The sequence below is a fragment of the Cannabis sativa genome, chromosome 3 (assembly GCF_029168945.1).
Source record: "Cannabis sativa cultivar Pink pepper isolate KNU-18-1 chromosome 3, ASM2916894v1, whole genome shotgun sequence".
Classification (NCBI taxonomy): domain Eukaryota; kingdom Viridiplantae; phylum Streptophyta; class Magnoliopsida; order Rosales; family Cannabaceae; genus Cannabis; species Cannabis sativa.
This window is the reverse complement of record NC_083603.1, coordinates 17,867,781-17,886,684: the sequence shown is the minus strand read 5'-3', so window position 1 is coordinate 17,886,684 and position 18,904 is coordinate 17,867,781. Positions and strand designations below refer to the sequence as shown.

Genomic DNA, 18,904 nt, shown 5'->3' with positions numbered 1-18,904 from the left:
TAGTTAGTAAAACAACCAAAATAAAAAATAATTTCTTGAAATAATCAAATAAAAATTGAAACTTGAAACTCAATTATGAACAACAATAAAAAACCAGTTATGAAAACTTGTTACTTAAAATAAACCAGTTATGAAAATAATAAAATAATATGTGTGTTTTAAAATAAAATTAAAATTGTTGTTCAAATATCATACAATAATAAAACTGGTTTTATACAAACTAAAAAAAATACAATAATATCATAAAAATAGAGCAACCCCATTACAGAACAGTTAAAACCTATGAAACCAGTTTCGACCTGTGAAACCAATTTTGACGCTATAAAAAATCATAACAAAATATAAATGTTAATTATAAAGTTAACTGAAACCAGTTTCATCAGACAATCAAATAAAAAAAATACTAATCACAAATGTAATCAAAACAACACACCATGCATACCAATATTAAAAACAAAATATAAGTGTAAGTTTCGAACCTAGAAACAAAATAATAAAAAAGTAACTTCAAATAAAAATTTTGTAATAACATAATGAAACTATTTTTTTTATTCTTTTAATGAAATTATTAATTTCTTTCAATGTTGATGAAACTGATTTTTAAAGTTTGTATTATTTTTAGATTATATTTTTTTATATTGTTTTTTTTTTCATGATGATGTTGATGAAACTGGTTTTTTTTTCTGCTGCTTTAATGAAATAATTAGTTTTTAACAAAAAAACAAAGAAAAAAAAAACAAACAGCAGTTTAAATAAAAAACAAGTTTAATTTCTGTAAAAAAAAAAAACAACATCTACAGTTGAGATTATTATTTTATTTTTATTTATTTTAGTGTTTTATTTAAAAAAATAAAAAAAAAATAAAAAGAAACACAAATTTAAAGTTTTTTATGGCATTCCTCATGATTTTTTCCCATATTTGTAAGTTTTTTTTAAAAAAATGTCATATTTAGAGTAATTAAGTTTTTATGCCATATATATCAAAACATATCTTCATTTTCCCATATTTTTGTAAATAGCCCAATTTTATTTTAGCAACCTAGTCCATTTACTTAGTAAAAACTTAAATGGGCTTCCTATATGCATCTAAGCCCAATAGCAAACATATAGGCTCACACAGGTCAAATGATTTGGATGGGCCATATCATCTTACTAGGTTTACACAGATGAAAGAAGTACAAAATTTACCTGTTACAAATTATTTACAAGATCTGTTGACAATTGGACTATGATTAAAATCAGATCATTGGATCTGTCAACAAGTTAATCATAGCAATTTAGATCAAATAAATAATAGGTTTGTAAAAAAAAAAATTGAATAAACAGTATAAATAAATAAGCAAACATTGTCCATGTAATAGATATGAAATAAGATATTAATATAATTAAATTATTATTCTTAAACTAACCAACTAAATTTTTGAAAATTTAGGGTTGTTGAAACAAACCTTAAAATCTCAAAAAAAAAAAAAACTAATTTTTTTAAAAATATCTAAGTTTATTTGAATCAAATTAAATTAAATATCAAATAAGATCAATGATTTGAAAGAAAGAATCTTCAATATCACTTTCAAATCTTATAATTTAATTAAAATAAACCAATTTAAAAATAGATTTGGTTAGATAATTATTATTTTAGGAATAAAATAATAAATAAATAATAATTACCATAATTATATGTCAAAATATCTCGAATTAAGCAATATTCAAATTTTTACAAAATATCTAAGTTATTTAAATATTCAAGATATGATTTATAAATTTTCAATAAAAAAAATGATATATATAGAAAAATATTATTTTTAAACTTATAATTTATAAATAATTAAATATTTAACAAAATAACAAATTTTGAATTTGAAAATATTATGGTAAGTGTATCTATAAAAATATCTATGTTAATTTCAAATTTATTAATTATTTAATTTGTCGTATAAGATAATTTTAATATAATATTTTAAATAAAAAAGACAAAGTTATCTTTTAATTTTAAATATGTTAAATATCAAAATATCTAATCTTATAATTAAATAATATATAAATATTAAAGAAGTTAACAAATTTTAAAATCTTACCATAATAGAAAATATTTAAAATTGTTTATATATTTCAAATGGGAAAAATTTAAAATTGGAAAAATCGAATTTTGGGAAACAATCCCATAAAAAATTGGATTTTTGGGGAAGAACCCACAAAAATCGCAATTTGGGACTACTGGCAGCAAGGGTGCACGTGCAGCCCAAAATAGGCTGCAATGGCCTAAGGACGCGCGCGGACAGGGGAAATTACAGCCCTATCTGCCGAGAAATCTCGGCGGGCTATAGGATTCCCAGGTGAGACGCATGGGCGTGCTGTAGGGTGAACGCGCGCGCGGATGGAGGCTTGACCGAGGGTCTGGTGCGCATGAACACCCACTCGACAGCCTTGAATCCCGATTTTCCAAAATTCATAACTTCACCAATTTTTATCGGAATCAAGTTCCATAAAAATGAATTGCTTAATTTTTCACAAGGAATCCAAATAAAATATTTAAAAAAAAATATATATTTTTTATGAAAAAAATTCGTACAACACATACATTCATCACATAAGCACATAAACCAACATGAAACCATCCAAATCAACACAAAACATCGTTTTAATTCACATTTCATAAAAGTAAATCATTACCATGGCGCTGGTGCCAGTTGTTGGAAATATTTTACCAGGATCTAGATTTACTACCAAGTATGTTTCATTAACATCCTAATATGAATTCTAAAACAATGAAATAAACACATATAAAGTTCAAGAAACCTTACATTGGGTGCAGCGGAATATAATGACTCCTTCCATTCAGATCTCTAGCCCTTGATTTCTTTCTGTAGCAGAGCATTATCAAGATCTAAATTTGGATCTCTTTCTCTCCTTCCTTTGATGCTGATTCTCCTTCTTGTTGTTTGGATTCTCCTACAGTCTTACACACTATGATTGAGATACAACTTGATGTGTGTGGGCACTATTCTATCACTCAAGAAATTTGAAATTGGACAGAGGAAAAGAGAGAGAGAGGGGCGGCTATGGCTTTCTCTGAAAGAAACAAATGTGCAAAGTCATGAGTTTCCTAAAGCCAATACTTTCTATTTATAGAATGCCTTCTAGGTTTAGGTTAGAATTGTATGACATTAAAATAATGGAAAAATAAAAGGGAAAAGGCTTTGCATAGTGGGCGGCCATATAAGGAAATTGGGCCTCACTTTGCAACTTTCCTATTTTGTTATTTTTCATTCCCATTTTCTCAAAAATACCAATTTTCTAATTTTAACCATTTAAATGCCAATTCTAATTATTTAATAACTAAAAATTAATTATTAAATAATATTGTCATTTAATATATTTATTAATTTAGACATATAAAGTCTCTTAATTAATAAATAAACCTAGAATCTCTTTTCTTTACAATTTTGCCCTTGCTTAGTGAAAATTCATAAAGTAGACATAGTCTAACTTTTAGAATTATAATTGATTAATCAAAATCAATTAACTGAGTCTTACAAGCAGTATGGTCTCAACTAGTATGGGGACCATGGGCCTATATAAACCGAGCTTCCAATAAGTCGAACCGAATTTACCAAGTAAATTCCTAACTTATTAATTCCTTATTGAATCCACACTTAGAACTTGGAATTGCACTCTCAGTCATATAGATTGCTCTATATGTTCCACGATATAGATACGTCATTAGTTATCCATTGTTATAATCCTAATGTGATCAATGACCCTCTAATAGATGATCTACATTGAATAGGCACTAAGTTACCGTTACACCTTCAATGTATTTTATCCTTAAAACACTTAGCTTCGTATAAATGATATTTCAGCGAAGTGAAATGAGATCTCCACCATTTATCTCTGTTTAGCCAAGCTCGAAGGATATCATCGTTTCACTTCTAAATTCCTATAGAAGTTATAGACTCCATATTTATATTAGCGCTCCCACTCAATTATACTATCATGTTCCCAAAATGTACGTATCACCCGGACCCACAAGTAGGCTTAACTAACAAATCAAAGAACATGTATAATACGCTTGAGATCGAACCTAACCATATCAGGATTAAGATAATTTGATCTAGGATCAACGGGTGATATTGAATTGAATAGATATTACGGTAAATTTTAATATATCTAATCAAAGTTCAATATCGGTCCCTTCTGATGTATACTCCATACATCCGATACTGGTAAACTTTGCCAATGCCCTGGAAAGGACATAACACTTTTCCAAGGTGTAAGAATACTTATCGCTGATTATACCATGTCAGTCTAAATCCAGTGTTCTGAAAAATTAGGGAATAAACTTTCGAACATATAATTAAGATTATACTCGACTGTGGTGACAACACTATAATCATTAACAAATTCATATGTTCTGGACTTTAATAGAATTCATACATTATATATATAATCATGAAATAAATCATGTGAACCATGCAACATAAAATGTTATTTCTGATCTTTATTAATAAGTAAATCTGATTATATTGTAATGGGTTTTATTTAGGGCACAAAACCCAACAACCCAATCCTTCAAAACCCACATCAAAATTAGAGTTAAATGATGCTAGGATTAGGGAACATTTAGTGAGAGCCTATCAGGAAGATAATGCTAGTTGCCACAGGCATTTCTTGCAAGAAATCATCGAAGGCAAACGCCGTTTCTTGCAAGATGCAGCTTGGCCAGAACCTCCTAGTGTGTCCTTTATTCCTTTGGCTAAGCCTTTTTTTTTACCCAAAGTCATGATTGCTTTTGAACCAGGTGACTTGGACTTTGAAATAATGTCTCCCAAGCCACGTACATCAAAGACTCCCCAGGATCCTAGCGTCACCTTTGAAGCTGAGTTAATAGAATCGAAGGTGCGATCTATCTCAGGCTACACAGGTGATATATTGAGGACCTGTGGAATCAAACTTGGGCGAGCATGCCAAGTTAGGTCAGTGCAAGAGGGTGAGTTTAGTTGTTACCCCGCTGCGCGTCTTTTAGGCGATACCCTAGGAGCCAGTGGTGAGACCAAATACCAGTGGCTCAACTGGCATGGGCGCCTGGAGCATTGAACATATCAGTGTGGGGGCCATACTCCCTCTTCGTGACTACTTCAAGGATTACATAAACCACCTTGGGGTTGCCCCATTCCAGCTGACTCCTATATCTTACAGAGTTCTCGCTAGTTTGAAGGTCTTGTATAAAATTCTAAAGTGGGAGTGCCCTACACCAGTAGAAATCGAGTATCTCTACTCGGTTAAGGTTGTTTCAGCGAGGAAGAATGTCGCAGGGGGATTCTATTATCTCGGTGCTCACTCTAGCAAGCCTAAAATTACTGTGGACCTGCCAAACAAAGTGTCTTTCAAAGATGACTTCTTTTGGACAACTGGCCTTTCCCCAATCGGCACAACCACCTTTCGTAGAATTCGTAAGTGATTGCTTTCTTCATGTTCTGTTGAATTAATCCTTGTCTTTTCATTTTGAGTTTTCTAGCTAATGTTTCGGTTTTTTTTCACAGCCCTCTTGAAAAGACCTGTCCCTACTCTCGAGATGGTCAGTCAACACAGACACTTGCTGACCCTTCCCCACGGCCTTAGGTCGTGCGACTTCCTTCTAAACGAGGCCAATCTGAGATCGGTGGGCCTTCTTACTGACAAGGAGTATACTTGCGATTACAAGTTTCCCAAGTATTCTTCTTGGCAGTAGGTTTTCGTTCCAAAGGAGGATAAGGCCTAGGATCGCGTGGCTCAGGCACAATACCTTCAAAGCACTGCCCTTTGGGAAGCCGGTGAAGGAGCATCCCAAGGTAATCAACGTGGTTGGTCTCCCACAGTACTTAGGACCAAACGTAACACATTAGTCACCTTCCGAGATACCCGCCTTAATTTTTATATTTGGAATTCCCTTCTCATAGACCGAGTTACTCATAGGATTGATAGCTGGTACCCTAGATTCCACGTCCAGATTAACTTTCACGAGTCATATTATGGTATAACCGAGAAATATGGCACCATGATAGATAGGGCAAGTCATATAGACGCGAGCTGGGATTTAGAACCAATTGAGCCCTTTGATATATTTAAGATAATATGCTGTAGTGATTTTAGTGGGTATTACGGTCCTTCTACCCCCTCTTCTAGCGATAACTCGCCTTCTAGTGGCTTTGGTAAATTCCTTAGATGGAAAATTATACTCCCCCTTCCTTTTTAACCTGCCTTTTTAATAACTGTAACACTTTATTTTGTCATGCAGACATGGGTTTTGAAGATATTATGGACGGGAAAGGGAAGAAAAGGGAAACCAACCCAGGGGTTCCTACAGAAGCCGAGGTGGTGCCTTCCAAAAGGCAAAAGAAAACCATTGCCCATAAAAAAAGATGTTGTCCGAGCCCATTGACCTCGAGGCCTCTGAAACTGAGACCTACGAGCAGATTCTTCCTCCGGTCGCTCCCAACACCAACGCACCTCCTCCTGAGACAGCTCATGCTTCTGCCTCCTCAAGCCAGGCCATTGAAACTTTGTTGGCTACAGCGAGGGAGCCTAATTCTTAATTTTCCCAAATGTTTGTGATTGCCTGCTGGCGCAAACTCAAGGCTTTCCTTCCCCCCGATTGGGATCTAATCAATCTTGTGAGTCCTGAAGAGACGCTTTCGAGGAACTTGGACTATACCCTCATGGTAAGTTAGCTGTATTATTATCATTATTTTTTCTCATATTCATTTGCTCGTAATTCTCCAGGCTTCTTTCCTCTCTTTTACCTCCAATCGATGACTCTTAGAGCGGCTCAGATACCTGGAGGGCGAGGTGCAAAAATCACTAGCCTAATGTGGGGCTGTGATTAAGCAATGGGACGACACCCAGTAGGAAATCACCCGTCTCAAACAGGAGGCCGAGAAGTTGAAGAAAGATCTTGAAGAAGCCGAGAAGGCCATCAAGACCCAGACTGATTAATTTGAGAAGACGCTCACTGAGAATGAGGCCAAACTTAAAGGGAAAGAAGCCAAACTCACAGGGAAGGAGGCCGAAAGCACAGAACAATGCAACAAGGTCAGCCTCCGTACTGTATACCGAGCCTGGATGGCAAATCACAACATGGACAGAAGCTTCTTGGAGGAGGAGGAAGAGAAAACTCTGGCTTGCTGCGAGAAGGCCAGGAAGGAGGAGAAAGAGGCAGAGGCAGAGGAAGAAAAAGAAGATTTATCCAAGTCTCCCACCATGTAGGCTTGGTTTCTATTTATCTCTCTTTTTGTTTTTAAAAATGGCCTTTTGGCCGAGACAATGGTTTGCCCCTTGTGGAATTTTTTGTAAAGACAAATTTGCAAAGTTGGATGGCCAACTTTGCTTTTTAATGCCTCTTGCTTTTAAGTTTGAACTTCAATATGTAGTTGTTTGCTTGCGTTTCATTCACAATTTTTTTAAAAAAAAATCATATTTTGATCTTGCATAAAGTTTCTTAGGGGTTTCCATTACTCGTAGTTCTTTCTGACATTGAGTAGTTAATAACCTACTTTACGCACGAGCGATTTATCATCTGCCCTGCACTTTGATTTGGGAGCAGTCATTGATTCTACCTCGCGATTATCAGCAGTAATCTGTTTCAAGCAATCTTGAATATATTTTTAATGGCCTTGCCATTTTGTATATATTTTTATTGCTTACATGAGTAGTTAGGTCTTCTACCCACGTGTTAGGAGTACTATTTAAAGACACTTTGATGTCTCGTTTAATACTTTCCTTTAGCGCGAGCCGTTAGTATTCAACTTTATACGCGGGTTATGAGTTATATCTCATTTATAACTTTAGATTTTCCTTTCATGTCAGATAGATTTTAAATCAAAAATTATAGTTGTTTGATCCCTTTCTCGTCAGAAATGTTCGATCAAGAAGTTATAACGATTTGACCCCTCTCTCGTCAAAAAGGTTTGGTTAGGGAGTTATAACAGTTTGATCCCTCTTTCGTCAAAAAGCTTTGGTCGAGAACCTTTAAAAAGTTTTCAATAAATTTTTTATTTTTGAAGTGGTGGGTTTGCATTATATTATGTATTTCTAGATAAATTATGGTTGATCATACATATATGCCCCTCAAGTAATTTTAAAGGGTTATGCCTTATAATTACTTGTTAAAAGAAATGATTACTTTATTCACAACTGAAGTTCAAAATATTACATCAGCGATGCGATTTGCAATCATTAATCTCATAAGAACTTCCCCAGTTCAATTGCTTATTTTATCAATCTTCTAGAAGCTACTGGTTTTGATAAGACGGGTTCTGATGTTCAGGGTCAGTCCCTAACATATTCCCACAATTTTTTCAATATTCAGGGTCAATCCCTGTCATATCCCCAGGTTCTAGGTGAATTAATCCTTATTTAGTTGTTTGTCTTAACTGCTAGTGGTTGACGACCAGCTTTCCTTTATAGGAACTCTATACGGCAGCCATTGCGAGCCGGTATTTGCTTACTTAGCAATACTTTTACATAATTACTTTGCCGGACTAACTGCCCCTTGTCTTCTTCCAACATGTTCCCTCTCGAAATAGCCGAGGTATCCCTTCCTCCTACAGAGGAAGGTTATGATCCCTGGTTGCATGAGTTACTTGGTGGATCGGGTTGATCATGGGCATTGTCCTGCCCCTTTACATATTGTTGAAAGTGTCCTCGCGCTATGAGACCTTCCATCTCATCTTTCAAATGACAACATTCTTCCGTGGTATGCCCAATATCTCTATGGTATTCATATCGTCTGGTTGGGTCCCTTTCACGTCTCGCGAGTTTCATAGGTTTTGGTTCGCTCAAAACGACTTCCTGTTCATCTGCGAGGTTGATACTTTCCCGAGTTTCATTATGCTCGGTATAGTCAGTATAAATGGGTACATATTTTTCGTATTTCTTCTGTTTCTTATCTTTGGACAACTTTTTAGAGTCGTCTTTCCTTTTTGATCCGAAAGCCTCCGACTCGAATTCTTCAACAGACTCGCATCCCAATTATTTTCCTGGTTCCTTGACTTGATGCCTCCTGAACTTGTTCTCCAACTCGTCTATTCGCAAATGGATTGAATCTCTTTGCTTTGGACCAAGTCGTTGACGAAGATCATGTTTTTTTCCAGTTCAAGCGTTCTTGTAGGTCCAATTGGCCATAACGACTGACTAATCTCGTTCCACCCGTAGACCATATTTTGCCTTTTGGTCATCGCTGCAGCAAGCGTTCTCTTCTCCTCGCATTAATCGATTATGAGTTACCGTGTACCTCGCGGTAGCCCTCACCTCTTAACGTCCTGCTCTTCTTCCTAAGGTTTGATTCGTCTCATTCTCCCTATTGGGATTTGTGCGAGCTCCTTTCCTATGAGCTTCGAGAGAAAGTTGGCGATCCCCAACTGATGATCCATATATCGTAGGATGTGTCCCCAGATTTCCCTTATTCCTAGGGGGAATTTCCGGTTTTTTGGTCCCTAGTTGATTATAGAGCATCTCACCTTCAAGGTATCCCTCAGTTTCCTCAAGTGTTCTCTCTTGAGAGTTCTGGGGATACCTTCAGGCTGTCTCCTGCCCCCTGGTTTGCGAGTCACGAGGTTTGCCTCGTGCATCTCTTTCTCCAAGGTCAGGTTGATTTTGGGAACTATTCTCCTGTGACACCCTGACTGCAGCTATCTCACGCTCTAATTCAGCATTACGTCAGTTTCCTTCCTCCAATTGGCGCTTAAGATGACAGTTTTCTAACTCAATGATAGGTAAGTACCTGGTTGGGTCATAGGCGCATCCTCGTCAACTTGATTAGGAAGAGACCGGCCGCTGCTTATCCTAGGCCCCTCGAGTCTGAGTCCCCAATACTAGGTTTTCCCGGAGCTAGTGGCCTATTCAGATGATAAATCAAATGATCCTTGGGGACTCAGTGGCTCTTTTCCAGGACGATGATTGGTTCCTTCATGAGGATTATTTTCTTTGTTGTCATCCATAAGAGGAATATTATTTTTTATGTAAGGAGGCTTTTTTCTGAGCTTTTTCACGAAGGCTTTCAATGAAAGCACCAAAGTGTTAATGCAGATTTCGTTAACCAAAACTTGGGCCTAATAGTGATAATCTCACATAGAAAAATAAAAACAATAATGGAAAAGGTATGAACACAAAGGATTTTTACGTGGTTTTGCAGTTAAAATTCTGCATAGTCCTCGAGTCAATCTTATTATATTTCTGATGATTCTTTTAGGGCTTCTTTCCTTATGATTTTTCCGTCCCCTTTTTAGTCTAACTTGCCTCTATTTATAATCACATAGTAGACAGTTAATTACAGGGTTGACTGATATTTTTACAACGATTATCCCCTAAAATCATGGGGTCTGATTACATATCACGTAAAATAAATGGGGTTATTATTTTAATATCACACAGCTGTGAATATTCCGCTTTTATTGGGTCAAAATAAGCGTGTATTAAAGATATTGTAAACTGTATTATTTTTGAATGTCTTGCTGGGAATAGAGCAGAGGCAATCTTGATAGCGAGCTGGAGTTCGTCATATTTCTTTCCAAGGTTGATAATGCAAATCTCGTCGCTTTTACTTTAGAAACATAACATTCTATCTGAAAACTGTAGTTTTTGATGACGAGATGATCTTTTTTCGTGTGCATGTCTTTCTATGGCGAGGTGGATGCCTCGCTATCACTTGCTTTGGTTTACCCGTCTATTATACTTAGTTTCTATATTGTACATTATAAGCTAAGTGTCTTCACAGTCAATATATCTCATTCACGTAATCGAGGTTAGTGCCTCGTCTTATACACCTAAAGTTACACGGTTTCTCGTTGATGCACAAGGCAACAGTTTGTATATTTTTGTCTCGCATAAGACTATTCAGTCAGCTGAGTTGTAGATATACTCTGTTAATTATGCTTTTAACGAGTTATTCCTCCTCAAATGTAATTATGATTACGTGTCTAAGTTCATATTCTTCCCAGCTTGACACGTGTCTTCCTCTGATGTGCTAGCCGAATTTTGGGTATAACACCAGGTTATGGCATGGGCTTTCCTGATTAGACAATGTGATATGTGGGCTCGCCTGATTAGGCAATGTGATATATGGATGTCAGGTTATGGCATGGGCTTGCTTGATTAAGCAATGCAATATATGTGAGTGCCAGGTTATGGCACGTCTGATTAGGCAATATAATATATGGATACTAGATTTAAGCATCGACTTGCCTGATTAAGCAATGTGATGTAATAAAGATGGTTACTTCTCATTCTTACACATATGGTTGATTATATTATAAAAGCTTTGAAATTTTATTATTTATTATTTTATGATGGTAAAATAGATAATTAATTACTATATGTATTCCTTTTATTACTTTTCTTGTTGAGTCATTGTGATTCACGAGTGTTCTGTGATACAGGTAAGGGCAAGGAAAAGTTAGAGCAACCATGAGGCGATGGTCTTCTCCAATGAATGTACATATTGATCCTTCCGGTTTGTGTACCGAGTTGCCAAAAATTGTTTTGGATTGTATCTGTTGTGTATTTTGACTTATTACCGTATATAGTATATAGTCTTTTTGTAAAACTTTTATTGCAGGGATCTCCAGAACAAAGTTTTAGTGTTGTTATATTGTTCATTACTAGGATTTTACTTTGGTAAAGTTTTTAATATGTTCACAGATTTTACAAATTAATTAATCTATTATTACTAAACTATTTTATAAAACCACATACATGGTGTCCCTTTAGATTAGGACGTTACAGTTGAAACTAAATGTTGATACGAGACTTTGAGGTGCAAATCGGCATGTGGGGTATGGGGCTGTGTTGCATGATCAGTGGGTAATTGTTTGGCTTTTGCAGCTATTCCAGCTTTGGGATCCCTTTCAACGTGTTATCTATATCTTACAGAAGAGAGGCTTGGTTTTAACTGAGTTTGACCTGATTTTTAAAGACATTTATCTATTTATAATCATGTCAATGTTTTTAAGTTTCTCTTTTATCGTTATGCGAACTGTTTAGCTCACAATTTTGTTACACTTGCCTTATCCTTAGATATGGCAAAAGTATAGTGCCTTATCTTTCGCTTTGTGTCTTTAATGAGAAATCATTCTATTAAAAAAAACATGATAGATCTAATTAAAGATAGCCCAGAACAACCTTCTTAAGTGATTTTTAGTTTGGAATTTTTATATCATTCATTACTTGTTAAATAAATGATATAAAATTTTAATAGTATTATTTGTCAAATGATAAGAATAAAACCAGAAAAACCAAGAGAAGCAGTCCACCAGAAATAAAAGATACTACATAACTTCTTTAAGGAGGGACAGGCGCACCACTAACTTTGGAGAGATAAGAATAAAGTCAACAATTCGCACACTGAAAAAAAATCAAAATCTCCCACTCTACCAGCCCCATGTTGTAGGCTCCATAAGTAGTTCTTAACATAAATTAGGTAAAATAAATCAGAACAGCAATAATAATAGCATTAATTATAGGTTAAGGCCTCCTATTTAGGTTTCGAAAGAAGCCTTGATGAATTCTTGTTTTCGAGTCCAATATCAAAAAGAGAATTGAAAAGCAAACTTTTTCTTATTGGCAACTTGTTACTAATTCATTATCAAAAAGTGAATTGAAAATCAGACAACTTTTCTTATTGGCAACCTTTTACTAATCCATTATCAAGGCATTGCCCTGAGTTCACCTTAAGGAATTGAATCCAGTCAAATAAAATGATTATAAGTCTATTTTCAAAGGAGCAAAATTAACAATTTGGCCCGAACATAGAAATATTGAGTAAAAGGGGAAGAGGAAAAAAAATTGCTTCAAGAGTCGGTGCTGGTCTTGACGATGAAATTCTGACGACTGATGGGGTTCATGACCACTGGTGGACCGGCTGTACGAGGCCATGCCTGGAACTTCTTGTCAGTTTCCTCCCACCATTCCTTGTTAGAAACGGTACCTGGGGTACTCCCTGATCAAAAAAGAACATGAGAAAATCAGATAAATGAAACAAAACAACTGCCGAAATCTTTGAAACGATGCCAATTTCACTCGCCTCCAAATATCTTCTTGTCGGAAATGTAGTAGTCACAGATCCAAGCCACTGCACACGTTCCTAGAGAAGCAGATAAGATGTACTTGGTTGCCATGTCAAAACTGCAATAACAAAAAAATGAAGTATTTGCTAAATGAAATAAGAAGAAATTATACTGAAACAAAAAATCCTTGAGAGACAATCAAACTGCTAAAGATTGTTTTATGAAATCCAAGGCTGGAATGTGCATACAAATAAATATTCTAACGTATAAGATGGTGAAAAATTAAGAGGACTTGTGGAGAAAAATGAAAAAAAAAAAAAAAAAAAAACTTGAATTGTTTAAATGTACTACTACTAACTAGTAAATAGAGAGAAATAAGCTAAATTAACCCAACCAACCTGCAAGAAACGTAAGATACTATATCCATAGTACAAAATTATATATATTAGGTAAGACACATGGAAAAGTGACAAACAAAAATAGTGATAAAAAGAGTGCATTTTTCTAATGAACATAAACACAAAAAAAGAAAAGTAGTTCCAGCTCACTATTGACACTCCAAATGATATTTCAAGTTGGTGAATTGTATTTCTCAATATTGTAAAGTAGTAGCATATTTATGTTATATATCAACTCTTCACATCATACGAGAAACATCAGAAAAGCCGAGTGTGAGTATTATACAATAAACATTGAATCACATCTTTGAATGTAACGAATTTCCTCAATATACATTCACGAGTAATTAATTAAAAATAAAAAATGTAAGTATAACACAGAAGCTTCAATCCACATTATTTTTCAATAATGAGTGAAAAGGTTCGAGTATAAGCATATAAAAAATCACATATGAAAACAAAAGCAAAACATAACTAAGACATAAAACTCCAATCCTTTTCAAGAGTGGAAAACACAATACTATCATAATCTTATAAAGCTACTAGCCAAAAGGGCAACTAAAACCTTTGCAAATCCTTAAGACCTACACTTAGGATGTAACAAGCTAAAACTAAAAGAATAAGCAACTGCAGTTTTTTGTCCTTTTCCGAAATCAACAATTTTTTTGTCAGTAGAATCTAAAGCCTACATTATAGAACGAAAAAACAAGGAACTACATGCCAAACCAACATACAAAACATATGGGAAGGAAGCTAGCAATCACGCTTTTTTCTTTTCTTTTTCATTTTTTATGAAAAAGAGACAAAGGGTCACCAGTTCAACAGTGACTTTCTTCCAAGTTTATTTCCTCACTTGTGGCAGAGGAAAACAATAACCAACATAAATACAGATAAAAATTATACAAAAGCAAATACAAAGTTACAAAACAATCACAAAGCTGGTAGAAAAAATTTCCATCACTGACAATGAAAGGAGGCGCACAGGAAAGGGAAATTCTATGATTTCCTTGTAATTAACTTTATCTACAAACTCCACATATCAAGTTTCTAGCCTTTCCCAAAATCAACCAATTTCTAAGTACATTAACTAAATCAATTAATAATAAAAATATTAAAAATAATCAGCAAGAGCTTAGAATAATTATCCTATAAAATTTTCTGAGAGAACTAAATTTTCTTTATCCTATTAGATTTCTTTTAAGAAACTCACTATCTATTCACAAAGATTTGATATAATAATACAGCATTCTTATCTACTCGCATTGTCAAATAGTCATAGAAGAGAGAAATTCCACATTGGAGTTTGTTGTATCTAGCTCTTGCTCTGTTAAATAATGAATTGGAGAATGATATATGTTGGATTTGTAGAGCAAGAAATGAGGGTGCTAATGAGTTGGTTAAGTGAGCTCGGTTTGATATCTGGGAGGTGAGTCCCTATGTGATCATTAATCTATAAACTCTCAATTTTCTCTTATAAATTTCCTTAGCCATAGCAAAATATATATACATAGCATTCTTTAGTTCATGCATAGATTTAAGAATTGATATAACAATGTGTAACATTTGATGATGGATATATGATATGAGAATCAAAAGATGAAAATAAAAATTATTTCTATCTTCAAGTAAAAGACAAGATAATAGGAAAAGTAATCTGAAACATGAGCGACACTATATACAACAACGGCAGAAACGAAAAGCAAACAGAAACAACAAAAGATGAAACATATCTTCTGGTACAAATACAAACATATTCACCAAAATCCTAAAACTACACTCACATTTATCCCAATTTCCTGAGAATAAAATATTCACCACAATTTCAATCTAAAGACAAAGGAATCATAAATGACTCTATGACATGAGAATGGAAACATATCTCTATATATAGTTTAGATTATGAAAGTATTGACTTCAATATTCACATATTGATGCCGTATTGCCTTGAAAAAGAATAGGAAGAGCATACATCATATCTTATATAAAACCACCAAATTGACATTTATTGTAAAAATCAAAAGCAAGGGGCCATATGCCATTCAGAACAAAATGATTTGAAATATATATATATATATATATATATATATATATATCTAAAAAAAGGTGAATATACATTGGGTAGACATTCAAGATTTCAATGAAAGAGCATACATCATAAACTTCAAAAGGTCAACAAAGCAAAACAAGAAATCAAACTACCGAAACCAACTTAAGAGCAGCAAGAAGGAAGGAATCAATGGCACAAATGAATGAATTTAAACACACGAAGAGGAGCCCATACAATGACACAACTTTTCCTCTTTGAAAGGAGACATATTTTCGAACCAAAAAAAAAAATAATAAATAATGAAATGAAGAGTTTCACTTTTACGTTAGTTGATGATTTAATGACTGACTCATACCCTCACAGTCGATCTTCTCATCATTCTCCAAAGTATTCTTCTCATTTTTCGACATTCTCAGGATTTAATATTATAAACATACCCTTTTAAATTTGACAATATCGCAAATCAATTGGGTCTTTCATGAATGATTTGGTGGAGATTAGAATTCGAAACAACCCATTTCGGTTTCAACTCGCATCAATCTTTATATTCATCATATTAGATCAGATCAAATGTTTAATTTTCTATGTAAAAGTCATTTCACTTCACATAACGCAGCCAGCAACACAAAATTAAAGTATTTAATTGCGTGTTGAACAAATTATATGAGCTTTAAACTGCTTCACTTCAGGGTTTATTGTTTCCACAATTAGGTCTATTGTGTAATATTGGGCGGATTGGAGTGAATCTATATAAGAGAGAAGAACAAAAAGAACTATATATACCCAGCCCTAAAATCTAAACCCTAAACGGTGCACGTTTTGGTTGATATTAAGGATGAACAGTATTCTATAGGCTCTTTTTAATAAGAAACAGAAACTATTCAGGCAGAGAGAGAAGGAAAACATTCGTTGAAATTACCTGAACTCGACGGAATTCGGCTTCGGCGGCGATTTGTTGGCTGAAATCGCAGAGGATTAAGAGAGAGAAAGAGAAAGAGATCGCGAGAATAGAGAGGAGAGAGAAAGGAAATTACAATAAAAGATGCAATTTCAGGTTTAGGAATTGGGCTGGGCTGCGCTGGGCCCAAAGCAGTAAGAATTATTTTGGGATAATTACCCCATTTTGAAAATTTTAATTTTTTTTTTTTATAAATTCTTTTCAAAAATATTTTTTTTTTTCAAAAATATTGTGTATTGTGTTAAGTTTTCACTGTTGTTCTACTGCTGTTTTTTTTTTTAAAAAAAAATTCATCATCTTTATTAATTGCAATCCATAGTGATTACATGATTAAAATCTAGAGTAACATCACTATTCCTGATAACACGAGCAACAACTAAATAGGATGCTCGAGCTAAGAAATGAGCAACACTATTTGCAGAACGTCTAATAAAATTGACATAAACATCTCGCAAGTCATTTAACAACATCTTACAATCAAATAATACTCCCAAAATATGAAATCATAGGAATAGAGCTACGTAACGCTTGCACCACACAGTAAGACTATTAGTTTCAATGACAACCTTCCTCCAATCTTTCCGTTGAACCCAACTCAGTGCCTCCTTAACACCCAAAGCTTCTACCATTTCGGGTTGCAACACCCCTGACCAACAGCAGGTAAAAGCTTCCACCAATGCGCCAGTTTCATCCCTAATCACCCCTGCAAAGCTATAAGTTGCAGTTTCCGAAAAAATGGCAGCATCTACATTAATCTTCAAGGTGTTTTCAGGTGGTTTGACCTAAGTTTCAGCACCATCGACATCAATAAGGAATGCAGCCGTATGATTAAATGTTGAATCTTGAGCCCGAGTCCAATCTGTTTTGTGTTCTACTAGTGTTTTATAAAAACATAGTATTTTTGAAAAAATTTCTGCATGACAGTATTTTTATAAAAGTTAACCCAAATTTCCGTATTTTTGTAAGTTTTCCATTATTTTTTAGGATAATTATATAATGCACCAATTTTTTTTAAAAATATATATATATATATATTTTTACGTTTAAAGAATTTTTTCTATATTTCTACGATTTTTCATAGAAATAACACGAAAATAACAAAAAAAACTACATAAAAGTAACATAAAAATAACAACAAAAAAAAAACAAAAAATCAAGAATAAATTAACAAGAGTACAACATATAAATACCGTATTTTCTATAAATAAAATCAAAAAAATCGTAAAAATATTTAAAATTCCATGAAACCGTATTTTTGTTATTATTTTTTATTTTTGTGTATTTGAGATATAATCCCTTTTTATTTTTTCTTTTTGATAGAAGTAAGAAGTGTGTTAATAAGTTATTTTGATGTCATTTATCCAAATTTGTTAGGTTTTTGGCTAAAAAATATATAAATTCAAAAATTAGCGGCATAAATACATAAATCTCACTCTAACTAGTTGCTCACTAAGATGCCACGTGTCAATCTCCCTTCAATCCTACTCATTCTTTAATCAATATAATTTTTAAATAATAAAAATTAATTAATCGGATAACAAAAAAATTATTTCAAAGAATGCATACCATCCACGTGCGTTCTAGTCTGCTTGACCGAAGGATGCCGCACATCCATAGTGCACACAACATTTCCACTCACGGATGTGGGTCTTCAGACAAGCTCAACCGAGCTTCTTCGAACAAAACATGTCTGAGTGCACGTGACACTGAGTGACACTCGGGTGTGCGCGCACTCAGGGGAGTGATCCCCTCCTTCATTTTTTTAAATTTCAAAAATTCATAACTAATTCCATTTAAATTGAAATTCAGTTTTGTAAAAAAATAAATTGCTTATTTTTTTCCATAATATCCAAATAAAATAATTCCATATTGTAAATCTAATTATATTTTGTAAAAATTTTGTAAACATCAATCAATCATCAAATAAACACATATATCAACATGAATCACATTCAAATCACACATTCATCATTTTAAATGAGTAAATTATTACCATGGCTCTATGGCCAGTTGTTGGAATATATTTTATCAGGATCTAGATTTACTAACAAGTATGTTGATTATATTCTATAATATAAAACCCTAAACATGAATCTTAAAGTAATAAAAATAAACACATATAAAGTTAAAAAAAAAAAAAAAAAAAAAACCTTACGTTGGTGGCAGTGGAATGTTATGGCTCCTTGCACTCAGATCTCTAACTCTTGTTCCTTTCTTTCGCATAGTATTAACAAAATCTAAGCCTGGATCTCCTTCAGGTGTTGGATTCTTCACAATCTTTCACACCATGATTGAGTACTTGACTTAATACGGGTGGGCATCTACTCTATTACTAGAGGCTTAAAAATTGATGAAGAATGAGAGAGAGAATTTCGAAATAGCAAAGGAAGGAGGATCTCAAATTTCTAGTTATTTGACAGAGTTAGAAAACTAAGTTAAGCAAGATGGATGAGAATGAGAGCAT

The 18,904-nt window shown here is 33.9% G+C and overlaps 1 protein-coding gene across 1 annotated transcript; it reads right to left on the bottom strand.

Annotated features, from left to right (window-relative positions):
* Positions 1-12,569: 12,569 nt before the first annotated feature.
* On the bottom strand, positions 12,570-16,560 carry LOC133035656 (uncharacterized). The gene is made up of 3 exons (XM_061111723.1): positions 16,402-16,560; positions 13,051-13,155; positions 12,570-12,966 (listed from the first exon to the last, which is right to left on the bottom strand). The coding sequence occupies exons 2-3, from the start codon at positions 13,146-13,148 to the stop codon at positions 12,822-12,824; spliced, it is 243 nt and encodes an 80-aa protein (XP_060967706.1). The 5' UTR covers positions 13,149-13,155; positions 16,402-16,560; the 3' UTR covers positions 12,570-12,821.
* Between the last annotated feature and the right edge of the window lie 2,344 nt (positions 16,561-18,904).